Genomic DNA, 27,524 nt, shown 5'->3' on the forward strand with positions numbered 1-27,524 from the left:
TCCTTCCTGTGTTGAGGGTTCCAGACCTGTACACAGTACGCCAGGTGAGGTTTCAGCAGAGCAGAGGAGCAGAATCCCCTCTCTCCATCTCTGGCCATGCTGCTTTTGATGAAGCCCAGGCTGCCACTGGTCTTCTGGGCTGCAGGTGCCCATTGCTGGCTCCTGTCCAGCTTCATATCCTCCAGCACCCTAAGTTCTTTCCTGCAGGGGTGCTCTCAATCTCATCATCCCCCAGCCTGTATTGATATCCAGGATTGCCCTGACCTAGGTGCCAGTCCTTATACTTTGCCTTATTGAACCTCATGAGATTCTCCTCAGCCACTAATAAGAGCATTATTAATAAGTTAAGTCTTTTAAATACACATATAGGCCAACTTAGTCATTCAAGCTCCTCTTCTGCATTTATAATGACAAACAACAAAAATCAATCGTTTCTACTCAGTTGACTTTTGCAACTTGAATGAAAAAGCACAAATTAAATAACCTGTGATTTTCCTGAGTAGGAAGTCTTTTTTGGAGTGGGTAGTTGAATGATTTTTGGTCTGTTTTCACAGGTTTTCAATACATATTCCAATGAAGACTATGACAGGAGAAACGATGAAGTTGACCCAGTGGCTGCATCAGCTGAATATGAGCTTGAGAAGCGTGTGGAAAAGTTGGAGCTGTTCCCAGTTGATCTAGAAAAAGGTATGGGGTCTGCAGACCTCTCTACTTCCCTAAGACAATTGTTTGGTGGCATTCCATTAAGACGTGCTTTTACACAGTGTTTAATGCAATGTGTTCATAGAATGATAGAACTGTTTCAGTTGGAAAAGACCTTTAAAGATCATCAAGTCCAACCATTGTAAAAATCCTGATTGTAGTTCTAAATTCCTCATAAAGGTAAAGGTTTTATTTTTGGTGTGCAATTAAAATGGTAGTGGGATAGATTTTTTTAAAAGGAAGCAAATCAATTATACTGGCATAGAAAATGAAGAGGAACCAAAGCATAAATGTTTACTTAGCAAGTAACTGTACAAATCAAATGTAAGATGTTTCTGCTTTCACTTGCCTTTTTTCACAGATGAAGATGGACTTGGCATAAGCATTATTGGAATGGGAGTTGGAGCAGATGCAGGCCTGGAAAAACTGGGAATTTTTGTCAAAACAGTAACTGAAGGTGGGGCAGCAGAAAGAGATGGCAGGTAAACTAGACTCAGTATTTGCAATTTTGCCCAGCAGTAGTTACTATGAAGGACAATTTTCATCAGAAGGTGTTGTTTGCTTAATCACAGAATTACAGAAAACATCTAGTTGGAAGAGACCTCAAAGATCATCCAGTCCAACCTTCCTAATATTTGTCGTGATAACTCAAAGCTCTACAATTCGGAAATTTGACTGATAAAGTCCATGTACCTGATGTGGTCATGAGAAAACACCAGTTTGGTGCACAGAGTTTAAACTCTTCAGGGAGAGCGGATTTGCTGAAGGTGTGTGCTGGTATCTACTGAAAACCCAGATGCTTCAGTGTGAGTGAAGCTGGAGATTCCAAACTGAGTATCAGTTTTAACAGTAGTCTAGATTTTAAAGGAGTTGAGCTCCCAGGTGTTCTTTTGGCTCCAAACCAGCTTTAGTACTTCTGAAAAAGAGTTCTGCTTGGTATTTTATTAGGAAAATGATGAGTGTATCCTCATGCTTAAACTCTTAGTAAATACACCTCCTTTCAAGTTTCCTAATACAGGTTTCTATTTCTTTTTGTGCTTAGCCTTCTGTTCCGGAGTTTAGTTTTCATTGCTACAGCACTGAAAGCACATTAATCAGTTGGAATAGGAAGATGCACTATAAATCTTGCCCACTAAAGAAATGAATTGCTCTTTGTAGTCTTACATGATGCTCACATAAAATCAGGTTCCTTTTAGAGTTGCTTGCTTGGTGTGTGCAGATTAAAGAATTGCTTTTTAACATCCAATAAATATTTCCTATTGCATGGGATGGAGTTATCTGTGCATTACACAGTGCCTGCCACAATCAGGCCAATGTTTCTCATTAAAAGTTAAAAACACTTTATTATGGAACAGTTTCATAGTGGAAAGTAATCTTAAACATCTTCCAACCTATATAATTTGCTGATTTGTCCCAGTTCATACCCTTTGTAAATTTGGATGCAAATAAAATATTCCTCATCTGACACATTAACAATTAAGTCTATCTATATGCATCCTCTCCTTCTATTTTTAGCCTTTACTGATTTGTTGAAATAGTTATAAATAATGCCAAACATGAACACAGGAAGTAGGAATCAACTCTAAAATGTTGTTGCTCTCTTCTGAAAAATGTATTGCAGTAACCTGTTCCTTATTGAGGAATACCTGGAGGTTTTCAGGCAGGAAAAATAAAAGGTTGTTCTGCTGTGAAAACCACACAAATGAAATTAGAAGCCTCTGCATGGCAGGGGACTGCAAAGTTTAATGACACTGGTCTGAAACTACTGATGTAAACTGTCTTCCAGAGTGGGCTCACAGGTATCTTCACAGCTCTTTGGCAATGAGATACCAGATTGAAAGCCAAGTACTGATTTCTCACAGGCTTAAAAATGCTGAAGGAAAATAAAGAAGCTGACACCTCAAGATGTCATGATTTCATCCATTGCTTTAAAGTCAAGTGAAGGTTTTTCTGAAAGGTATGCTTGAGCTCAGCCAAAAGGCATTAAGCTAATGACTGAGGCCTTGGGCAACCAAGTCTAGCTGAGAGCTGCCCTGCCCATGGCGGGGAGGTTGGAGTAGATGGTCTCTGAGGTCTCTTCCAGCCTAAGCCATTCTGTGATTGGCATTCTGTGTGAAATTCTCTGGTTGATAATCAGACACTCACTGTTGCTCTGTGATGATCTGTATTTCCTGTTCCTATCAATATTCACATCTTTGGGCTACAGACATTAATGTTTCAATCATAAATCTCTTCTTTCATTTCCCTGGCTGGCATCTGAAAGGAGCATGTCAGCTGTACAAAATTGCATCTTTCTTTGACCATTCAAATATTTGTGTTGGTTTTCAACTGCCTGTTCAGCCAGCTGAGAAATAGCCTTCTGATTTTCTCTTTGAGAACCTGATTGATCATTCACTTGGGAAAGGGATATGTTATCCTCTCAGTTAGGAGCAGCCAGTTCTGCAATAAAGTGCATCAACTGTAAAGGCTCCTATTAGCTTTGAAAAGCCTAGTTATTCATTAACATTGATAGCAAAGCAAAGTCTCCTCACAGAAAATAAAACTAGATTTCAGCAGTTGCATCAGATGTTCTGAGTAATCTCACAGCAATCTTCAACCAGGCTCTTCTGAAACTACAATTTAAACCATGACAATATCTGTAGGATAACTCCCATCTTCTACTGAATAACTGATGGAATGGTGATAGGAAGGACTTGCCTCCCATGAAAACCCAAAATCTGGACAAAGAGGCTTTTCAGTGATTGAGCACCCCTGGCTTACTCACAGAATGGTTTGGGTTGTAAGGGACCTTAGAGATTATCTACTCCAACCTCACCACCATAGGCAGAGACACCTCTTGACTTGACTTGGCTTGGCGGCTCAAGCCTCATCCAACCTGGCCTTCAACACTCCCAGGGAGGAGGTGTCCACAGCCTCCCTGGGCAACCTGTTCCAGTGTCTCACCACCCTCTACTGAAGAACTTCTTCCTAAGATCCAGTCTAGACCTACTCTCCCTCAGCTTAAAACCATTCCCCCCTTATCCTATTGCTTTTCACCCTTATGATAAGTCCTTCTGCAGCCTTCCTGTAGGATCCCTTCAGGTATTGGAAGGCAGCTCTAAAGTCCCCCTGGAGTCTTCTCTTCAGACTGAACTACCGCAGATCCCTCAGCCTGTCCTCATAGCAGAGGTGCTCCAGCCCTTGAATCATCTTTCTGGACTTACTTCAACAGCTCTGTGTCCTTCTTAGGCTGGGGACAGCAGAACAGGAAACAGTGTTTGAGGTGGGGTCTCAAAGGGCAGAGTCAAGGGGCAGAACCCCCTCTCTTGCCTTGCTGGCCATGCTCCTCTGGATGCAGCCCAGCACACAGCTGCCTTCTGGGCTGCAAGAGGGCACTGCCTGCTTGTGGTGAGCTGAGTGAACATGGAAACCAAAAACTTCTCTTGGGTGCATTTGTAGCTGCTGCTCTCAAGTTCTTGTGGTGATGAGTCATTCACAATTGAAATTATTTTGATAACATAGAGAACAACAGTTTTGAAACATTGCACAGCTGTTAACTTGAAAAATACTCTAAATGTTGTCTCTGCACAGGTTCAATTTTTCAGTTCATCACACAGCAGTAATGGCACACGTGAGTTGCTCAGCTTCAGTTGGTTCACTTCTGTAGTTTTTGCTTTATGGAAGTGCTGCTTCACACAGGCAGAGATTTGAGTTGTAAGCATTAGAAAAGACCTGTCAGAAGAATTACCAGTTTCAATAATTATAAAAGGAATTAAAACAGCTCTAATCCAGGCTTTGCCAACCTGAACCTAATTTTTCATTCATGTTTGGAATTAGTTTTGAGAGCCAGAGGAAGCCTAGAGCTCCTGATGGAGGGAAGGCTGCCTAGAGAGCATGGCTGTGAGAGTATTTTGGTCTAGATGGTCTCTGTGGTGGCTTGTTTTGGAGGGTTAGGGGTAGGGTAGGGTACAGGTACAGAGCTGCAGTGGGAGTGGGACTGGAGAGGGGATGCCCAAGAAAGAGGAAGACAGCTAGGAGAGTATGACTCTGAGAGTAGTATAGTCTGGGCAGTTTAGAAGGTATGCAGACAGCAGACCTTTTTTTAAATTCCATGTAATTCTCTAACTTGAATAGCAATAATTGCAGATTGTTTGGTATATGTGTGTGTGTTTATGTATGGTGAAAATATATGACTGTATAGAATTTTAGTTTTTGAAATGACAGGAGTTGCTGTGTTTCTAGAGGGCATTTTGGTATAGCAGTCAGTCCTCCTTGCAAGCATTTGTCATCCAGATGAGTCCATTCTGTTCTCCAGGGATTTCACAGCAGTGCTTGCTTCAGATAAAAGCAGCATTTTCTTTATTGTGCCTAACTTTTCCTGCATCAAACAAGCATATCAGCTGTAAATATGTGTTTGCTTTCTAAGAGAGTCCTCATTAAAGCAGTGCAAGCTCTTATTGTGAGCAGTAAAATCACATTTAGACTGGGAATTGATCCTTTTGGAGCAAGTTTGATGAAATATTTTAAGAGAGTATGTCACAATGAAGTCTGATGCACAAGGTCTTTTCTCCCCAGATGAGCAGGTTGTTTGAGTTAAATAGCACATTTTTCTTCCATTAGCATGAAATACCAGAGCTGTGTCTTATGCTGTTTGTCAGGATTGGTTTAGGAAAGAATGACACAAGAACTGTTTGAGTATCTCTTTTAATTTAAGTCATATGACATATTCAAGAGTTTGTGTTGCTGCATTTATAGACAGGGAAAGCAACTGGCTGATCAATGCTATTAATTGTACCGGGAAGCTGGCTGGATGAATGAATTTAATGTAATGAAGCTGGATTTATGAGCTGTCTGCATGCAAGGAATGATGCATTTTTCATGTTTACCTCAGTCATTTTATGCCTGAGTGTTTGTTTAAAGTCTTTGCTAAAAATCAAATGGAAAAGATCTCTCTGTGCTAAGCTTTGCTGGAAATTGACCAAGAATTCACAAAATTATTTCTCTCTCTGTTTTTTTTTCCCAAAAGGATCCAAGTGAATGACCAAATTGTGGAAGTTGATGGCATCAGTCTGGTTGGTGTTACCCAAAATTTTGCTGCAACTGTTCTTAGAAACACAAAAGGCAAAGTCAGGTGAGTATTAGAGAAGAAAAAAGAATTGTGATTGGATACTTCTTTCTCAGGTGTGTCCATGTGCTTAAGTGGAATCAGAGAGTTTTGGCCACTGTGTCCTCTCTGCTTTTATCCCAAGACAGGGATGAGCTTTGGTATTTGTATTTTGGCTTAGATTTTTAAAACAAGACCACTGAAGGGGACCTTCAAGAAGGCTGCTCGGGGACTGTTTACAAAGGCCTGTAGTGATAGGATGAGGGGCAAGATTTAGTTTGGGTGTTAGGAACAAGTCCTGCACCATGAGAGTTGAGGATGTAGTTGAGGCCCCATCAATGGAGATATTCAAGGTCAGGTTTGACAAGGCTCTGAGCAAGCTGTTCTAGTGAAGGATGTCCTTGCTGACTGCGGAGGGGTTGGGCGAGATGACCTTTGGAGCTCCCAACTCAAACCATTCTATGATTCGATGATTTTATGAATCAAGCTGAAATTGCTCACAGAAGACAGCTCTTCACTGATGTAGATCTCCATGGACCTCAAATTGTTTGTATTAGCTGGAATGATGAAGGTCATGGGTGTTGGTCAGTGGGAAACTATGCTGCCACTGATCTCCTTTCTGCTTCTGTATTGGGGAGACTAGCTACGTTCCTGACCCAGTAAGGCTGGAGGAGTAAGGTAGTGAGCACTCTGTTGTTCTCAGATGCCACCTTAGCACAGAGAAGAGAGTGCTTGATGCAGTGTTAACAACTACTGAATTAGGAGAGTAACATCCCAGCATGAATTCATTGAGCAGCCTGAGTCCCTCCACCATCTCTGAGTTTTTCGTTGTCCCTATGCTGTGGTTCACTAAAAGGCTTCCCTGTAAAAATCCATAAAATAATTTATAGGCTAGAAAATGTGACATAGACTGCAAGTCAATTTGTGAACTAATGTCAGAGCAACGCTGGAAACTGTTTATAAACTAATAAGAACAGTGTTTCCCTAGAAATTAACTGTTTTGCCATTTAAAAACCTCTGCACTCACATAGATTTTTTTTTCTGTGTAATAGCTTATCAAACAGAATATAGTTTACAGTTTATTAATTTCATTGAAGATTTCATCCCCACATATCTTCGACATAGTGCAAAGCAACAGCCATTCTGCAGTCAACCCTTTGGTTCTCTTTCAAACCTCCTTCTTAGGGAATACAGCTGAATTCTTAAATTCATGAAACGAGGGCTGACTTCTTTTGAACCATGACTAAACTAGGGGTAATAATATGCAGCCCCCCACAAATGATGGTGCTACAGGCTGCTGTGCACAGTTCCACTCTAATTACATAGCTGTTCCCACACAACATTAAGGAATCATGTTAGGATGTGTATTCTGCAAAGAATATTGGGGGTGGTTGATCAAGGTTTTGTTTGAAAGAGGTTATTTAGGAGAAAAGTTATAAGAAGTGGTGGTGTAATTACAGGTGACTATATTTTGGTGTAACATTTACAGTTTTAGTTACATCAGTGCTATTTCTGCCAGGGCTCACACATGCTGTGAGGGTTCCTACTGAGTTAACTATAAAAATGAGAGGAGACTTTATTAGGTTTTCTGCAGAGTTGGGACCTTCAGTGATAAAATCTTTGTGACAAACAAAAATGTCTTCCTGTGTTTCAGGACACACTAAAAAAAAAAAAAAGGTGTTTTATGTTTGATGGTTTAGACCTCCAAAAAGGAAACCCAAAGCACTCACATAAAATGTGTGCATTGCATACATTTATAATTGGCTTAGTTCATGTAATTATCATTGCATACGTTAGAGAATGCAGTGCTTGCTTCCATGCTAAAAGTCATGAGTTTGGAGGAAAGAAGAATCACAGAATGGTAGGAATTGGAAATGACCTCTGGACATCATTGAGTCCAATCCCACTGCCAGGGCAGATTCACCCTGGAGAAGGTCACACAGAAACATGTCCAAGCAGGTTTTGAAAGTCTCCAGAGATGGAGTCTCCACCACTTTGCTGGGCAGCCTGCTCCAGTGCTCCACTACCCTCAAAGTAAAGAAGCTCCTCCTTGTGTTTAAATGGAACTTCCTATGTTCAAGTTTGTGCCTGTTACCCCTTGTCCTGTAACTGGGTAGAACTGAGAAAAGCCTGGTCCCATCCTCCTGACGCCTACACCCTAAGTGTTGATCAGCATTAGTGAGATCCCCCCTCAGTCTGCTCTTTTCTAGCCTAAGAAGCCCAAATCCCCTCAGTCTTTCCTCATAAGAAAGATGGTCCAGTCCCCTAAGATCTTTGTAGCAAGAAACATAAAACAGTTTTCACATGGAATGATCCCAGAATCTTCTCTTGGTTAGGAAATTACAGCCAGACTGGTTGCAATCTAAACCCTTTTGTCACAAAATAGTGGATTGTCCAAAGTGTTTCTTCATTGTTGTTGAGGTCACATTGTCAAGTGTACCCTGTGCACTGGGATCATTGGCTTCTGACAGGTCTCATTTATCAAGGAGAGATGTGTGTGAGCTTCTGCATTTTTCTTTGTAAGTCAGCTTAGGATACTGATCTTTCAGGGGAGAACTGTCCTGGTGCATTAGTGTCACAAATAGACTGAAAAACACTCATAAAATAATGTTAAATGAAAAATAAAAATTATAATAGGAATTACAATATAATGTAATATTAAAATGTTATTAAATAAAGCAAATTTATAAGAATTGATAGGCACACTGTGTGGGCAGCAGCATCTGTAGACTAATGCTGATGTCTAATTAGAGGAAAAGAAGGGATAGAACTTGGCACAACTTCCCCTGAATTTGTGTGATTTAAAACTTCATGGAGAAAAAAGCCCTCAGACTACTCTTCTGCTTTACACAGGCCATGTAATGCATGATTTTTATCTTGATCTGTGCCAGGCTGAGAGAGGGACTTGATGAGATGGCTATGAATTGTGTACCACAGGCTCCTGCTGGCTTCTGCTCAGTCCTGCACTGTTGTCTAAGGCTCTGCTGGCTCTGATGGGTTTTAGGTAATCAAAATCAGAAATGGTTCCAGACAGCTGGTTTTTAGACCTAAAGGATTTGAGGATGCTTGATGGTTTGACTTCAGAGAACGTTTAACATATGCTTGTAAAGGAAGTGAGAGCTAATATTGATGACTTGAGAGATGTGGTTTTGTCTTTCTGGCTGTTTTTCTTCTGCTGTGTGACAAGAAAGCCCTGCTTGCTGCTTGTCTTTTGGAGAGATCAAGTGTTTTCTGACAAATCCTTTTTCCCACTTCAGACCTGTGTTAGAGCTGGGATGGAGAAATCTCTTGTCTCCACCCTCTTGGGCAGACAGTGCTCACCTCTGCACTTGAACTGCTCCAGATATTTAGGGACAGCATAAGAGGATCCTCTAGGGCAAAATCCCTTGCTTGCCCCCAGCCATCAGCTCCTGCCTGTTGGCAGAGCAAGGGGTGGAGCCCTGACCTTTGGGTACACTGTTCCCTTGGTAGCTGCCATTAATGAGCTGTGGGAAGCAGGAGCAGTGGAAAAGGTTCTTGATAAATAAATAGCTTCTGCCGTTTCTGTGATGGGTGTCCCAGCTGAACTCCAAATGTGTAGGCAACGCACAATCTCACACCTCATCTAATTCAAGACAAGGCAGCTTCACAAGTCCTCCTTTCACAGGAGAAGTTCCTGAAGGAGTTAAAAAAAGTGTAGACATGGCACTTCAGGGCATGGTTTAGTGGGCATGGTGGTGTTGGGTTGATGGTTAGATTTGATGGTCTTAGAGGTCTCTTCCAACCCTAATGATTCTGTGATTATTAGCTGCATGTGTCCATGTGTCATGGTTTTACCCCACATGGCAGCTCAGCCCCACACAGCCTCTCACTTATTCCTTTCAGTGGGATGAAGGAGAGAAATGGAAGAGTGAAAGTGAGAAAAAAACATGGGTTTGAGATAAAGACAGTTTAATAAGTGAAGCAGAAGCTGTGCACAAACAGAGCAAAACAAGGAATTCATTCACCACTTCCTATGGGCAGGCAGGTGTTCAGCCACCTCCAGGAAAGCAGGGCTTGCCCTGGAGGGGACATTTAAAGGACATCTAGTCCAGCTTCCCGGCATCTCCTCATTCCTTCCTCTTTCTCCAGCTTTACATGGTGAGCATGGTCTGGAACATCATAGATTCATAGAATGGTTTGGGTTGGAAGGGCCCTTCGAGATCATCCAGTTCCAGCCACCCAGCCTTGGGCAGGGAACACTTTCCACTGGACCAGGTTGCTCAAGCCCCTGTCCAGCCTGGCCACAAACACCTCCAGGGAGGGGCATCCATGACCTTCCTGGGCAACCTGTTCCAGGTCTTACTACCCTCACTGTCAAGAATTTCTTCCTAATCTCCAATCTAAATCTCCCCTCTTCCAGCTCAAAGCCGTCGTCCCTTGTCCTGTCATTACAAGCCCTTGTAAAAAAGTCCCTCACCAGCTTTCTTGTAGGCTCCCTTCAGCTACTGGAAGGCCTCTCTAAGTTCTTCCTGGAGCTGTCTCTTCTCCAGGTTTTGATCAACTGGGGTCAGCTATCCCAACCGTGTCTCCTCCCAAGTTCTTGTGCACCCCCTGAAGACACCCCTCTGGCCTGAGAAGCAGAAGAGGCCTTGACTGTGTCTGAGCACTGATCAGCAGCAACTAATCCATCCCTGTGTTATCAATGCTGTTTCTTGTCCCAGATCTGAACCCCAGCTCTAAACCGGCTACTAGGAGGAAAATGAACTCTATTCCAGCTCAAAGCAGTCCAGCATGTCTGCCATTTAATAGTCAATTAATATTCTAGAACTGCCTCTGTGTGATGACAGCATAAACCACAGGCACCTTTCTTCTACCTGGTGTCCTGTGCAGAGATTTGGATGGGTTTCACTGGCACTGCTTCACATTTATAACCCCCAGCATTGCAGAGAGGATCCTTTAGTCCTTAATCTAGCCAGAGTGCACACTGGCTTTTGTAGCAGGGTTTATTGTGAGAGATCAGTTGCAAAGAAAGGACATTCATGAACAGAATGACATTAAAGCTGTTGCTTAATTCTTTGTGATAAATGCAGTCAATACCTCTTCAGGCAGCTTGCTTGATACCAATATTTAGTGATTTATTTTCCTCCATCGAGCTTCCTGAACACTTTGAATGATCCTGACAGTGGAAGTCATTGACCTAGAATAGATTTTTGCAGTGTTTCAGCCAGAAAAATGTATCCAGACTGTCTGTGGCTGACACAGTAGAGAATCAGGGGGAATCAAGACATAGCTTTTACCTTTTGAACTGTTCTTGGTGAGGGTGAGAGGTGGGAAAGAAGAGCAAATAGAAACATGTATGGCTATTTTATCCATTGTTTGAAGTGCTGGACTAGTCAGAAACTTGTCAGGCCATAACGGAAGGTCATTAACCCAACCCAATGCTAGTAAATTCAATTACTCTTTTTGATCATGTTTATGGAAGATAATCAGCACCCATCAGATGTAGTCTAGTAGCCTAGGAGAAAAAGGAAGGAGGGGGAATTCTTTCATAATCCCAGCTGGCAATCAGCTTCTGTTTTTAGGGATGAGAATTAGTGTCCTCGTGACTCAATCTGGCAAATACAGCTAGGAGTGCTATTTCACTTGACATAAATATCAAGTCTTTATAATTTTGCTCACTGTCTCACAAGTGGATTTCTGATTTTGGTTATTTACAGGAGGGATTTTCCTTTGAATTCTGTGCTGGGTTTCAATATTGTGGAGTGTTGCCCCTGCTCCGAGATTAATGGATCAGTCAGAGGGCAGTGCCAGACTAATATCACTAATTGTTCTTTGCTTCTTCTGACCCCATTTAGGATGTAATCCTTCAGCTTCAAGTTTGTGAGCCTACAATCATAAAAGATAAGATGAGGCAGCTTGGCAGTGGGAATCCCATCCTGTCATGGAGCTTCTCCTTTGTTATTTTGCTTGTGTTCTCCCCATATGTTCTGCTGCTGAATAGCAGACCTGATGCTCTTGTGTTATGTTGAGCCTCTGTGACTCCACTCTTTCCCCATGTTCTTCAGCATCATAAAAGGGTGCTAGGGGATCCTAATGTTCTCTCCAGAGAAAGCTCACTTGGAGAGCTGTACACTCCAGGGAACTTGATGTTTTCTTGAGCACACTCACAGGAGAGAAAATCCAGTTCTTTTCCAGAGAAAACTTTGTCCTTTTAGCATACTTGCTTAGTCTCTGTCCCTCCAAGAGCAAAGACAGCAGCTTTCAGTGGGGAGTGCACTTCTCTGCCTCACATATACTCTTGTCCACACTGCTCTGGGAAAGGCAGGGTCCCAGCAAAGGAGGACGTGGTCCTGGGAAGTCTTGCTACATTAGTAAGTCGAAGGAGTCTTGCATGAGGGCCATCAGAAAATCCCAGTTCTTCAAATGCTTCCTGCATCCTTTTGTCATTCTTGCTTTCCTCTGCAAGGTTCCTTCTAAGGGAGTTAGCCAAATTCAGTGTTTCAGTAGAGAGGCCAATTTCAAATTCAGTGTCCTCCTTCCATATCCTGTCTCCTGAATGTGACTAAGCATTTTCTCAGCTTTCCAAACTGTTGCTAGGCACTGAGCGGATGCTGTCTTGGTGCTTTCTGAGGCAGTTCTTGAGTTTTCAGGGAACCACACAAAACCTGATCAAAACTCATTTGGTTTCTCCTGATTTGCACCACGTTGAACATCATTCTTTGCATTAATTTTAACCTACCAATGAGTTTACCATCTTTTTGTTTAATTAAAGCCCACTGAAGCACATCAAAGTCTTCCCATCTTAATAAAGGATCTAAATAATTGGTTAGCAAATTTTGGCATGTTTAATTAATTTTCTAGATCAAGAGTAGATTCTAACAATAGCAGTGTAGCCATCAGTCCCTAGGGCTTTCCACTGTTAACTATTTTCTGTTCTAATGAAGAATCATTTATTACTGTTTTTTGGGTTTTCTTAACTGTAGACAGTTTTAATTCAAAGGAGGGTTTTGTCTCAGCTCCCACTCCCAGTTCACAGCTTAATTTCTTTATCTCATACTCTAGTGAGAATGCAACATCAGACAAAAGTGAAGTTTTAACTTTTCTTTTAGCTAGCTCTTGTACAGGGAGCAGCTAAAGGGAGAAAAGTGAAAATACTGCCTTTTTAATTAGCACCAACTTGATGAGTCATTTGTTTCTTCTTCAGCTAATTCCTCACCCCATCTTGAGCTGATTTTTTAATGGAAAATATGCAGTCTCAGAAAATATTATTTGCTTGCCTGCTGTTAGTCTTGTTTGACATCATAACATCTGGAAAGATAGGTCATACAGTTGTGTCTTTGTCAGTGCTGAGGCAATGTGTAGAGGTCAGATGAAGCCAGCCACAGCAGCAGCATACCCCGGTGAGAATGCTGCTTGCTCACAGCCTTGCTTTGTTTTTGTGACTGCTTCCCCTAAATAACTGTCTTCTCTTCTTCCAGTGCTCAGATTTTCTTCTGCTCCTTCTGCTTACCCTACCTGGGATCTTTTCCTGGGAAACAGCTGTGTCATTAAAACCTTCCAGGCATTCTCCATACAGATACACCTTGTGGAAGAGGCAGGAGAGATTGCTTCTCAGTCCTGGGTAGTGGGACAGGACCCAAATCACATGGATGATACCATGCTCCATGTGTGAATCAGAAAGCTGAACTCTGCTGTCTTTTTTCTGGCTGGGGGGGGAAAGGTTTTGTTCCTCCCTTCCTTCTGTGTTTCTTTGTACTTGAATCCAAGTGCTGGAGAAAAAGAAAAGGAAAGAAAAGCCCCCTGCTCTGTGATGTTGAGTGCTGAGCTGGGATTTGATAATGGGCTACCTAGGAAGCCATGTGTGCTTGGTGCACTTTCTCCTTCTTTGATAAATGTGAATCATGGACCTGGCAGAAACTAAATTCATGATGTCTTGTGCCAAAATAGTGTAGTTTCTCCTGTTTATTCCACTAAAAATGCAATTCCTTTCTGGTCTCTGCAAAGAACCCCTACAAGCACTGGTAATTGTTCTAGAAGACTACCAGGAGTAGCATGCTGAACAATGTGACAGATTACTCACCAGTGCTCTGACCCTTTAGCACCAGTGAGGTAAGACTGCATTCATCACTGCTTTGCTGGTTTATAATCCTTGGCTCTGCCTGTTGTAGGACATGAACTGTGCCTTGGACTGGTCTCCAGCACAGAGGCCAGCTGGCACCAGCATGGTCTGTGCTCCTGCTGTTAAACTTCCTTTACCTTTCAGATCAGGGTGGCCAGATCCAAACAATCTGTTGGAAACTTCTAAGCTAACTCCTAGCCTTTGCTAAATCACTGACTGTGAGTGTTATTTGATAGTGTATTAGTTAATTTGAGGATTCCAAAGACTGCCTCAGTGATTTCATAGTGTAGATGATCAATTACTAGTGCTTGGGAGCATTCCCTTGGCACTGTTTAATTTACTGGCATGAACATTAGCCTCCCAGTTCTGAGATCTTGCTAATTCGAATTTTATGGCAAGTTCTTTCTAGAAATATTTGCAGATGTGGATAGGAAATTGTATGTTTGAGTGTGAAATCTGTAGAGAAATCTTCATTTAAAAGATTTTGGCCATTTTTCTATATATCTAGAACATTGTTTTTAAAATTAAGTGTAACATGAATTAATAAGATTCAGCAGGGCTGGATTTCATTAGGAATTGCTTTCCTTTTCCTGGAAAAAGGAACAACTTGACAGGTTGTGAATCACTTCATCCTCAAGTTGGTTGGATGTAAACAGAAACTCCTACCCCTGCAACTCAAATGTCATCAGAAATGTTTATTTAGCAATTTGTTTATCTTTTTTATTGTTTCAAAGTTCAAGATACTGTGTTGTGGAAAATCTCACCCAGTTTTCGTGCACCCTGATTAATGTGTCCTACCATTCATCCTTGCAGGATAACTTATGAAGCCATGAGGATAGTGCTTTGGGTGCATTTAGCTACGCCTGGACTGTGCTCTGAGTGTGGTCCAGCTTGACTAGACTTGAGATCTGGAATCACCTAATCATCCACATGAAGGACATAGTCTGAACTCAGTACCTTACTGGTAGCCCATCTGTATTTTCTTTCTAGATTTCCTTCCCATGGATGCCAGCAAGAGCGGGAGTGAGGGAAGGCCCTTGCAGCCAAGAAGGCCAGTGGTATCCTAGGGTGTATTAGAACGGATGTGACCAGCAGGTCAGTGGAGGTTCTCTTCCTCTCTGCTCTGCCCTGGTGAGGCTGCATCTGAGAAGGTTCCACAGGAACAGAAGGGAAAACTTTTTCACTGTGAAGGTGCCAGAGGCCTCTAGCAGGCTGCCCAGAGAGGTTGTGGAGTCTCCTTCTCTGGAGTCATTCAAAACCTGTCTGGATGCCTTCCTGTGTGACCTGCCCTTGGTGGTCCTGTTCTGGCAGGGGCGTTGGACTGGATGATCTTTTGAGGTTCTTTCCAACCATTATGTGATTCTGTGATCTCACCTCAAAATACAGTTAGGTTTTGGAAGCATTCCCAGCTAGCACTTGTACCTTTTGAACAGATCTGACTCAGGAACTTCACTTGCATTCAGGTATGTTAAAGCACAGGTTTACAAATGCATTTCTTAGAGCTGACCATTCCCCTGAGAGCTGTGTGGTGCTGTAGAGAATTCTGATTTAAGTGATTGTCATGTACTCGTGGAAACCTTTATTGCAAGCACTGCATTGGGGTACTGTCAGGGAGAGATGAAAGAGATCCTCTACCTGTGCTCTCAGTAGAGCAAAGCAACCTAAGGACCAGAAGCACATAAAGAGATGCCAAAACATTGAATCCCTTGGCTAATTTTGAAGTACTCTTGAGTAAAGCTAATGTGTCAGTGAGGCCCTAGAGTCAAATTGATTTCTGTGGGATAATTAATCTAAGTGCATTAACGTTGATGTGTGGGTTTTTCTACATGACTTCCAAATCATCTGACTCAATATCCATTTAGTGATGATGGAAGTGTAGCTTCTCAGGGACTTGTATCCAAGATGCTGTGGAGAGACTGCAGAAGCTCTTCTGCTGCATAATTTTTTCCTTGAATGTAAATGAGGTAGACCTTGAGTAAGTCTGTGAGAGCAGACATGTGCAGGTAAAAGGTTATGGGTAAGAGAGACCAAGTCATCAAAGGGATTGCTCTTGGTGTCTACTCCAGGCTGTCTGATCAGACGTGACACAGACTGCCCTGTCAGGTGTTTCTTACATGACTTTAGATAAATTCATTCAATCATTGGCCCTTTTATCTACTGATGGTGGTTACATCCTCATGCTCCTTTGGGTCCTACTTTCTAGGCAGGATTGTTGACTGGTTTATGTTAGTTTTGGGTCACTACCATCACCAATCTCCAGGCAGACTTTGTTTACAAGATTATCTTCTACTACGCACCATCAGTTCCTCTTTTTACATAACAAATGGCTTAAAGAAGGCACATTTAGCAAATGGGTAGAGCAGCTGATAGGCTGACAGACAGGACATTGACTGGAGGCTGGAGAAGTGAGCTGGAAGAAACATTATGAAGTCTAGCAAGGGCAAATGCAAGTTCTGCCTCTGGAGCAGCATAGCCCTGTGTGACACTGAGAGAGCTGTAGAGCAGCTGTGCAGAAAACACCCGGGGAAGAGTTGGAAAGAACTTTTTCAATCTGAAGGAAAGAAGGATGCAATGGCAGAAATCTTCAAGATGTCCCAGCTACCTTCCAGGAGGTAGAAAGGGTGAACCCAGATACTTTGTATGCTCTGTGCAGTTACAAGGTGAAAAGGCCTCAGGTTGCACCAGTGGAGGTTTAGATTGGATATTGGGAACATTTCTTTCCTGAAAGAATGGTCGGGCATTGGAACAGGCTGCCCAGGGAGGTGGTGGAGTCACCATCCCTGGAGATGTTCAAAAAAACCCAAATAGACAGGGTGCTTCAGGACATAGTTTAGTGGGCATGGTTGGTGTTGGGTTGATGGTTGCACTTGATGACCTTAGAGGTCTTTTCCAATGTTAGTGATTCTATTTATATTAAAAAAAAGATAACAGGCATGACCAGCAGCTGCAGTGAGGGAAATTCTGACTATATATTTTCACCAGAAAAAATCATACTGTGAAGTTTCTCAACCATTGGAACAGGTCACATCCCATCATTAGAGAGATGAAAAATTGATCAAAACCATGACAGAGCTGGCCCTGCTTGGGAGTGGGGGGGAACTTGGGGTGGGTCAGAGCTTCCAGTCTAAGCTATTAATTCAAAGAATCTTTGTGATTCTTAAGGTTCAGATCATTTTATCTGAAGAAGTGTAATGGAAGCTGATAGGCTGTGAATTCCTTACAGCCAGTCGGTATTTGAGGTTTCCATGTATCAGGAGAGCTTGATCTTGTTTATGGAAACCCAACAAGATCCAACTTGCAGTGCTGTAACTAAATAAAACCTCCTTCTTACAGGGTTCACACCACTTTAGCACTTTGTATTAATTACATGACTATTATCCTAATGGAAGCAGCCAGAGGAGGTAATTGAAGACATCTTGAAATAAATTGGATAAATGGTAGCAGAAGCAGCTTTGTGCTTGGAAGCTCAAAGGAAAGCCACTTTTAAAATCCATCTGTAAAACTCCCAGAAACACACCACCTTTGCTGTGAGGACAGCCTGAGGGAGCTGGGGGTGTTCAGGCTAGAGAAGAGAAGACACTGGGGGAGGACCTTAAAGGTGCTTCTGAAAGGAACCTCACTGTGAAGACTTGGGTGCTAAAGGCCTCATCCAATCTGGCCTTCAACACCTCCAGGGAGGGGGCATCCACAACCTCCCTGGGCAATCTATTCCACTGTCATACTGAAGAACTTCTTCCTAAGATCCAGTTTAACCCTGCTCTGCCTCAGCTTCAAACCATTCCCCCTTGTCCTGTCACTAGACACCCTCAGGAAAAGTCCCTCTGCAGCCTTCCTGTAGGATCCCTTCAGGTACTGGAAGTCAGCTGTAAGGTCCCCCTGGAGTCTTTTCCAGGCTGAACAACCCCAGCTCCCTCAGCCTGTCCTCATAGCAGAGGTGCTCCAGCCCTGGGATCATCTTTGAGGCCTCCTGTGGACTCACTCCAACAGCTCTGTGTCCTTATGCTGGGGACACCAGAACGGGAGGCAGTACTGGAAGTGGGGTCTTAGCAGAGCAGAGCCAAGGGGCAGAATCCCCTCTCTCACCCCTCTGCCCACACTCCCCTTGCTGCAACCCAGCACACAGCTGCCTTCTGGGCTGCATGAGGGCACTGCTGGCTCATGAGGAGCTTCTCAGCAAGCAACACCCCCAAGTCTCTTTCTTCAAGGCTACTCCCAATCCACTCTGCACCCAGCCTGGGCTTGTGCCTGGGATTGGCCCTACCCAGATTCAGGACCTTGCACTTTGACTTGTTGAGCTTCATGCAGTTGGCACTGACCCAGTTCTCAAGCCTGTGAAGATCCTTCCGGCTGACATCCCTGCCCTCAAGTGAGTCCAGCACACCACACAGCTTGGTGTCATCAACAAACTTGCTGAGGGTGCACTTGATGCCACTGTCCATGTTGCTGACAAAGATGTTAAACATCACTGGACCCAGGACCAAACCTGAGGAACACCACTTGTCACTGGTCTCCACCTGGACATCGAGCTGTTAATCACAAATCTTTGTGTACAACCATCTAGCCAGTTCCTTATCCAGCCAGTGGTCCATCCATCAAGTCCACGTCTCTCCATGTTAGTCATCAAATGTGAATTATATTCCTAGTTCCATCCCTGTTTATTTTTTAACAAAACCAAGTTGAATATTTCACAGCTGCTGTTTCAGATGGATCCTGCCTAACTGAATATCAAGGTTCTCTCTCTTTCCTTTTTGTGGACATCAGAAATAATCAGCACTGGCACAGTGGTCGCTTGTAGTGCAGCATCACAGACACACTGGGGTTCATTTTGCTGCTGCTGGCTTTAATAGTTAAGTGGAATATTTTTGTCATGAGGTTTAAAGGCTTTTAAACACTCATTTGTCTCATATCCAGAAACATAACCAGCTTCTTAAATATATCATTGCTGATAGAATTGATAGTTCTTTGTTATAATACTTTTGGCCCTTGAGACTAATTAATGAAGTCTGAAATGAATGTGCTTAATTTTGTTGAGCCAGAGTGATGAGAAATCCATAATTACCCACTTGGTTGAAGTGTGCATGTTATGGTTCAGTGACTCATTTTCTGGTCAGTGAATCACAACCTTATGTCTCTTTTTCATATTTAAACACTTCAGATCATGATAGTTCTTGTATTCTGGTTGGAAAGATCTAATTCATGCTTAGCATTTTAATCACTGCCTCCACTTTGTGGCTTTCAGACAGAAATATTTGTTAATCTGTCTTTAAGTTACCTATTTATAATTTATTAGGTCAGGTTGGATGGGGCTTTGAGCAATGTGGGCTAATGGACAGTGTCTGCCCATGGCAGGGGGTTGGAACTAGATGATCTAAGCACACGGAAGAAAAGGTTATCAGGATAGTCAGCATGGATTCACCAAGGGGAGATCATGCTTGACTAATCTGATATCCTTCTATGATTGGGTGACTAGTTGGGGAAATGAAGCAAGATTTATAGATTCATAGAGTGGTTTGGGTTGGAAGGGACCTTAAAGATCATCTACTCCAACTCCCCTGCCATTGGTAGGGATACCTTCCACTAGACCAGGCTGCTCAGGCCCTAGCCAACCTGACCTTGAACACCTCCAAGGAGGGGGCATCCACAACCTCCCTGGGTAATTTGTTCCAGTGTCTCACCACCCTCAGTGTAGCTGGAAGAAGGCAGATTTAGACTGGATATTAGGAAAAAATTCTTTACAGTGAGGGTGGTAAGACACTGGAACAGGTTGCCCAGGGAGGTTGTGGATGCCCCTTCCCTGCAGATGTTGAATGCCAGGTTTGGCTTGTTTGTTTCTAAACATTTATTTTCATACAGTGGAAATGTCTCTCTTTAAAGCAGTAAATTGTAGGAAAATAAAACATTCCTTGCCTCTCCCTGGAAAACATTTGCTTTAAACTTTCATCATTGCTTTTAGGCTTTTATTCATGTATCATCTACAAAAATCTGTAGGTATCGAGAAACTTCATTCTGATGTACGATTCAAGCCTTGAAAATCACTTCACTATGAAGTGTGAGTGGCTTCGGCGTAAGAAGAAGAACTAATCTGATTTTTTTTTACTTTCTTAGCTAAACTTGGAAATGGCCCTGCCTCAACTTGTTTATCTGTATGAAAACCTTCATGCTTTAGTCTAAGGTGTCAAAACCACTCCTACATAATCAGGAGTTACCAGGAGTGACATATTGTCACTCTAGATTTTCAGTGTACAAGAATGACTGTCTCAAATATTTTAAGTCTCCTGTTTCCCATGGGAGATGAATTACCAGGCAGAGGGCAGGAGGGAATATGATACTGGACATCAGGCAGAAGTACTTCACTGAGAGGGTGGTGGAACACTGCAACAGGTTGCCAGGGTGGAGGCCCCATCCCTGGAGACATTGAAGGCGAGGCTTGATGGGGCTGTGAGCGACCTCATCTACTAGGGGATATCCCTGCTGACTGCAGGGTGGTTGGACTAAATGACCTGTAGAGGTCTCTTCCAACCCAGTTCATTTTATGATTCTATGATATTTGCATTCCTTTTTGTGGTTCCATAATTTACTATGCTGATTATCTCCCTCAATTTACAAACATGATGCTCTCCTCATTACCTGTAGATAGTACACTCATGGAAAATGTTTGTTTGAAATAGAAGTTACTTTTTTCCATCTTTGCTTTTAATTTGTTTTTGCATTACACAAAAATGTAGCAGATACGGGTTGAATCCTTTTTTGCTTTGTGTAGTAATACTACTAAAAGTTCATTGTACCCCCCCAGCTGAGACTGCAAACATGGCTGGGTTAATCTTTGCAATACTTGGCTCTGAAATTAAAATTCAGAGGAAACAGGATCCGAGCATGAGTCAGTCTGCAGAACAGATGAACTTCTGGGGCCATGAGGAAACATTCTTTTGCTTTCAGCCCAAGGTCTTTATCATGACTGAGAATCAATGTCACATTTTCTAACAGCAGGGTATGAGTGCCAGACTGTCATCTGTTTTGATCAGGATTAAAATGCTTGATGGTATTTCCTCGGCTTTGTTTTTCTTTCTGCTGTGTTTTCTGTAAATGCTTTTAAACTAAGACACTTCCTCACACATTATTTTCAGAGCACCTTGTGTCATCATTTCAGATGGACTCGTTCATTCTCACCTTTCTTATCCTTTTGGAAGTAGTTACTGATATGGGTGTTTCGATACTGTTGAAATAAACTCCACGTTGTATTATTTCCTGTACTGCCTGACTTCATAGAGGCTGACAAACTGTTTGGCATAGGAAATGGACTCAGGGTCATCCACTCAGGGGAAGTTGGCATCCACATAGATGCCAAATCCCAAGGGACTTTTAGCAGTGATAGGCAGCACTAATGAAAATAATTTTCTTCTTTAGGATATAATGCACAATTCTACCTCTTATTCCAATAATAAATGCATCACTTTCACTTAAATATGAGGAAAATTTTACTTACATGGAGAGTGGCAGACCCCTCAGCAGACTGCCCAGAGAGGTTGTGAAGTCTTCTCTGAAGACATTCCAAACTACCTGAATGTGATTCTGCTCTGGGTGACTCTGGGTTGGACTGGATGATCTCCAGAGGTGCCTTCCAACCCCCACCATGCTGGGATTCTGAAATTCTGTGAGCCAGGTGTTGTGGAAACAAATGGTTTGCCTTATGCAGTATCTCTGTCACCTGATCATGCTTTTCAGCTCTGCTGTTGTTTCACCTGTAATTACCTAGTTGTCTTTCTGACCTGCTAGAAAAATATTCCTTCAGCTTGACATCTTTAAATTGTGTTTTTCTCAGTATATAGTGTGTTGATGCTGTTTAATGGGTGTTTGTCATAAGTACTATAAGTAGCAAAATATCTAATTTCAGGCATGCTACTGTGCTGAGCAAATTATTATCGACCAAGCCAATTTTGAATTGCTGAAAGCAAGGTTGGGAAGCAGCCTTGGAAGTCTCAACCAAGAAAGGGACACTTCCCTTGCCTTTTGTTAAGCCAGAGAAATGTGCTCCCAGCGTTCAGCAGTAGCTGATGCTGGAGGAAAATGCTCCTTAGCAACACAAGTTCATGAAATCAAAGAAAGATTTAAATGCAGCTTAAAATGAGGGGAAATAGTGTCTGTCAGACTGAAAAACCTGTAAGTGGATTCTCTGTTCTAGACAGGAGGAAGGCAAGTCTAAAAGCTTGGTTTAAGGGTAGCAGAGCACTGGACCAGGCTGCCCAGAGAGGTTGCGGTGTCTCCTTCTCTGAAGGCATTCAGAACCCTCCTGGATGTGTTTCTGTGTGATTTACTCTGGGTGATCCTGCTCTAGAAGTGGGGTTGGACTCAGTGATCTTCACAAGTCCTTTCCAACCCCTACCAGTCTGTGATTCTGGGATCTTCTAAGTCAAGATAGAGAAAGAAATTGCTCTGTGGCATAGTCCTTTCATTACAAGCTGCCAGAAGTGTCCCTGTGCTCTTACTGTGCATCAGGTCTTCTGTAGGCTTCTGTATCTTGCTCTTAAAGGGAATGGAAGTGATCACTAACATTTTTAAAAGTGCCCTACTCTGAGTCTGTGTCTGTAAAGTTCAAACTCAGAGAACCTTTTGTACTGAAATTGGAGTGAAGGCTTCGGTCATCACTTCTTTTTACCCCAACTTCCTGTAAGTACTATTGTGGTCCAAACCCTCCTAGTGCTGCACAGATGCCATCCAGAGAGCACACCTGAAACAATCCCAGCCTGGTGTCTTTGAAGAAGAAGGCTACCCAGCTCTACAAGGCATGTCTGAACATCTGGATCTTCAGTGAAAAAAGAGGAGTAACCTTTGTTTTCCCTGCTGTTCTGTTTAGGTTTGTCATTGGCCGAGAAAAACCAGGCCAGGTGAGCGAGGTGGCGCAGCTGATCAGCCAGACTCTGGAGCAGGAACGCCGCCAGAGAGAGCTGCTGGAGCAGCACTATGCACAGTATGATGCAGATGATGATGAGGTAAGGCTGTCCATTGTCTCACTGTTTGGTGTTTTTCAGTGTTCTGTTTTCTATTCCTAATTCCTTCCTTTTAATTCTCACTCAGAGGTCACCTTCTGACCCTATCCATTACCTCTGCTGCTGATGTTTACAGATCTGCACTAGTGAGACCTCACATGGAATATTGCATCCAGTTTGGGGCTCTCCAGTTCAAGAGGGACAGGGATCTACTTGAGAGATACCAACAGAGGGCTACAAGGATGATTAAAGAACTACAGCAGCAGGGAGTTCCACCTCAGCATGAGGAGGAACTTCTTCACTGTTGAGGGTCACAGAGCACTAGAACAGGCTCCCCAGAGAGGTTGTGGAGTCTCCTTCTCTGGAGACTTTCAAGACCCACCTGGATGCATTCCCGTGTGACCTGCACTAGATTCTATGCTCCTGCTCTGGCAGGAGCCTTGAACTGAAAGATCTCCAGAGGTCCTTTCCAACCCCTGACATCCTGTGATCCTGTGATCTTGTTTACCAATCTCATCTGAACAGCAAAGTTATTTGAAAAGCTTTTCAACATGGATTTAAAATGTTTGTTTTTTTCCAGAAGAGCAAATATCTAATAGGTTGATCACGGAATCACAGAATGCCAGGTTGGAAGGGACCCCAAGGAGCATCTGGTCCAACCTTTCTAGATGGTAGTGTAGTTGAAATGAGCTGGCCCAGCACCCTGTCACACTGAGTCTTAAAACTGTCCACTGTAGGGGAATCCACTGCTTCCCTTGGGAGATGATTCCAATGTCCAGCTGTTGCCATAGGGAAACGTTTTCTTCTGGAGTCCACTTGGAATCTCCCCAGCAGTAACTTGTACTCATCACCCCTTGTCTTTTTTTTTCCCTTGGAGGGACTGATGTTTTTCTTCATTCAGAACATTAAGAAATGTTCTGGAAGTTCCAGGACAGACCTCTCCTTCCACACAGTTTTCTTTCTGTGTGAACAGGTATTCCCCAGGATAAAGAATGAATCTGCCTTATCTGCATCATGTATTGATGTTTGCTATTAGCACCCAGTGTCCCAGTACAAAGGATTTGAAACCAGCAACTTTATACAGTAATTTTCTGTGATTTGTTTCCATTTGCTTAAAACTAATATGCCTAAATAGCAAGGTATTTTGTATTGATGTAGGTGAAGCTGCTCTGGCAGGGACTTGTCTAGGTGATCTGCAGAGGTCCCTTCCAAGCCCTACCATTCTGCAATTCTGTGATATTTGGGAAGATTAATGAGATTTTTCAGATACTACTGTCTGTGTTACTCCCTAAATTAGCTGCTGGGTGAAGGTGAAAGGCAGTTGTTGTAGCAAACCACTTCTGCATAGCCCAAGCATGCTGCCTTCAGTCACATTATCTTGGATAACACTATTTGAAATGTCAGACTCCAGGGTTCAGTCTTGAGCCAGGCTTTACATTTTATTTGTGGAAGGAGGTGATAGAGAATTCCTGCTGTGTGTTTAACTTTAGTTTTCCTTTAGGTACTGAGACAAGGCTTCTAAAAAGTGACAGAGAAAAAAAAAACAACAACTCTGAGATAAAATTTGGATACATTTGGATTTTGAAACCTGCTTTAAACTAGCAGTAGGTCAGAACAGTCAGAAGTGTCCCAGAAGACTGAGTAAAAATCCTGTCTAGCTCCAGTGATGCTTTCACTTGCTTTGATGTCCACTGATACTAAAAATAAAATTATTTTAATATGTTTCAGAATAAATCCTATCATAGGTGCCTATTTAACTCATATAAATAAATCAAGTCTTATCTGCTGACCTGTAAATCATAGAATCATAGAATGGTTTAGGCTAGAAGGGACCTTCAAGATCATCCAGTTCCAACCCCCTGCCATGGTCAAGGACATCTCTTACCAGCCCAGCTTGCTCAAGGCCTCAGCCAACCTGCCTTTGAACACTGCCAGGCTTGGAGCCTCCACAACTTCTCTGGGCAACCTGTTCCAGCATCTCACCACCCTCATGGGGAATGGTTGCTTCCTGATGTCTAATCTCAATCCAACTTCTAGTTCAACCCCCACCCCATAGCAGGGGGTTTGGAACTAGATGGTCTTTAAGGTCCCTTCCAACCCAAACCATTTGGTGAGTCTATGATTGTAAATAAAAGTTGCACTCACCTGTTTTGTGGGTGCACATGTGTGTGTGCTTGTGTGAAGCATGAAGGCTAGGAGATGCTAAACCTTATTCTTAGACTAGATGGGTGGGTTGTAGTTAATGAAGCATGTCCCTTTTCTTCAATTAACAGAATTACCAGAAGTAAATTTTATTGGGAACCTGCAGCAGTTCTGAATTTATTTTTTTCTGTCAGTTGATTATGCCATCCTTATAAACTCACATGACTTGCACCATTCCCAGACAATTGACATGATGGAAGCTGTGATCTGGTGCACATTAGACACAGTTCAGAGATATTTTTGGTCACCACAAACACTTCTGCTCCACTTGCTGTCAAATATGAGCATTACTACTTTGAGCTCACCTTGCTCTCTGACGACAAATGTGGTTGGGTTTACGTTGCTGTGTGCCAGACCCCACTGCTAACCCTGCATTCTTTGGGCTTGGTAAGAAGGGCATCTTTTGGATAAGAAAATCTCAGTTTATACTGTCTGAATTAATAGACCAAAAAAAAAAAAATCCTACCTTTTCGAGTCCATTTCCTCAACGTGGTATTTCTGGCTGCATGAAGTTGAGGAATATTTGGATTGCCAGCATAAGGAGTTTGGTGCTGAGGTGAATTATGCAGGAGTTACTCAGTCTCAGAGCTGTCAAACTGCCCTGTTCATTTTCATTCAGTACTTAAAATCTGGTAGCAGATCTTGAGCTGCAGTGTTGTGTAAATATACAAGAAAATCACTTTATTCAGCCCTGCATTGAGACCACCAAATTCTGAGCCTCAGCGACCCTCCCACAAAGACAGGTTTCTGGATGTGTGTTTCAGTCCAGGAGTCACTGCAGATGGCTGTGTGTGGTAGAGCTGGTCAAACCACAGGAAGAGAGCATGTGCCAGGCATGTGCAGGTCCTGCTGGTTTATCTTGCTGTATTTCCTCAGTTTAGGAGAGTCTTCATCATAGCTCAAGCAGCACCTTGCTTTATCAGAAGGATCCATGTCCTTTCACAGAGCAGCATTTTGAGGCAGTTTTGGTTTCTGCCAGCCAGTGTGCACTGGACTTGGGTCATGCCAAATTAAAGAGACACTTGGTGGCCTGCTCTGACTTCTCGTTTCATTGCCTTGCAGTAATGTTCCATGACACTTACTTGGTGGGGAAGAATCACACCAATAAATGTAGTATTTCCAAAAGACAGATAATTCACTACATGACTAATCCAAGGAAATATAATTTACGGTACAAATGTCCTGCATTATCCTGGCTGCTCCTTCTTTCTGCTTGGGAGCAGCAAACCTATTTCAAGACTTGAGAAGGCAGTTAAACCACCTGAGTAATTTATTTTCCCTTTTGAAGTAAGAAAATGCAGTTGGTGTTTATAAAGATCATTCCATGCTATTAGCTGTGACAGCATGGAGCAGAATTGGATGGCTGATTTCGAAAGCTGCTGCTGTGGATGGGATAAGCTCAAGCCCTAGGTGCTGCTAAAATGTGAAATAGATTTTTTAAATGCATGAGTGAGTCTTGCTCACCAATCCAGACTGAAGAATTTAAGGTTTTCCTTCAAGAGCATGGAAGTTTTCTGTGGTTAGGCTAGGAAAAAATATATTGCAAGGAACCTCAGGCAGCTGCTTCAAGCGTTACCTTACAAGGCAGTGTTATTTCCAAGCAAAATAACATTTGTCTGTGCCTTGTAAAACATTGAATTCCCCAATCTAGCTGTGTGGTACTGGGTCTGAGAAACCTTTTTGTGGTTTCATGTGAAACAAAAGTCAGCAGAGACAATCTTTTTCAGGCAAGTATGTTTCATGTAGCTTATGACATAGATCTCCTTAGAGCACCCCTTGGTTCTTTTGAAGCAGCAATTTTGTTTCATGTGGTGGCAAGATGGGATCCCTTTCTTTGCAAGACTAAAGCAAAAGTCCCATTTATTTCTGTGTTCTGTAATGTGTTTGTGTCATCCTGCTCACCTGTTTACCTGAGCACACTGCACTGCTTGGCTTTGATGACTACTTTCTGCAGTAATTGCAGGAGAAATGACTGCCCATCAACGTTCATTATCTACAATTTCAAGCAACATTTTCCTTTGTGTTCATTGTAAGCGGCTTGGTGTCTCTCTTCAAACATTCCAGCTCCTGAGGCCAGTAGAATATTGCCTGCGCTTGAATTTTTCCCTAATCTAACTCATATTTGGGTGTTGGTCTCTTCTCCCTAGTGCCAGGATGAGAGGAAATGGCCTCAAGTTGCACCAAAGGACGTTTAGGTTGAATTTGAGAAGAAACTTCTTGGCTGGAAGGGTTCTTAAACACTCAACAAGCTGCCCGGGGAGGTTGAATCCCCATCAGTGGAGGTCTTTAAAAGGTGTAGAGATGTGGTGCTAAAGTACATGCTTTAGCCCCAGACTTGGAGTTATATAATGGTTTGACTCAATGATTTTAAGATCTTTTCCAACCAAAACCATTTTATGATTAAATTCTATCGTTTAATCCTTCATATCTTTGGTGTTGGTCTCTTCTCCCTAGTATCAAGTGACAGGAGGAG

The 27,524-nt window shown here is 42.7% G+C and overlaps 1 protein-coding gene across 3 annotated transcripts in view; it reads left to right on the plus strand.

Annotated features, from left to right (window-relative positions):
- The window catches only part of PPP1R9A (protein phosphatase 1 regulatory subunit 9A), a 128,176-nt gene that overhangs the window by 70,916 nt on the left and 29,736 nt on the right, over nucleotides 1–27,524 (plus strand). For all 3 annotated transcript variants that reach the window (XM_054384739.1, XM_054384742.1, XM_054384741.1), the window contains exons 2-5: nucleotides 555–687; nucleotides 1,064–1,184; nucleotides 5,708–5,812; nucleotides 22,717–22,852. In XM_054384739.1, the coding sequence (XP_054240714.1) occupies nucleotides 555–687; nucleotides 1,064–1,184; nucleotides 5,708–5,812; nucleotides 22,717–22,852 (495 nt within the window). The remainder of the gene's footprint in view (nucleotides 1–554; nucleotides 688–1,063; nucleotides 1,185–5,707; nucleotides 5,813–22,716; nucleotides 22,853–27,524) is intronic.

Source organism: Indicator indicator, chromosome 11, assembly GCF_027791375.1.
Source record: "Indicator indicator isolate 239-I01 chromosome 11, UM_Iind_1.1, whole genome shotgun sequence".
Classification (NCBI taxonomy): Eukaryota; Metazoa; Chordata; class Aves; order Piciformes; family Indicatoridae; genus Indicator; species Indicator indicator.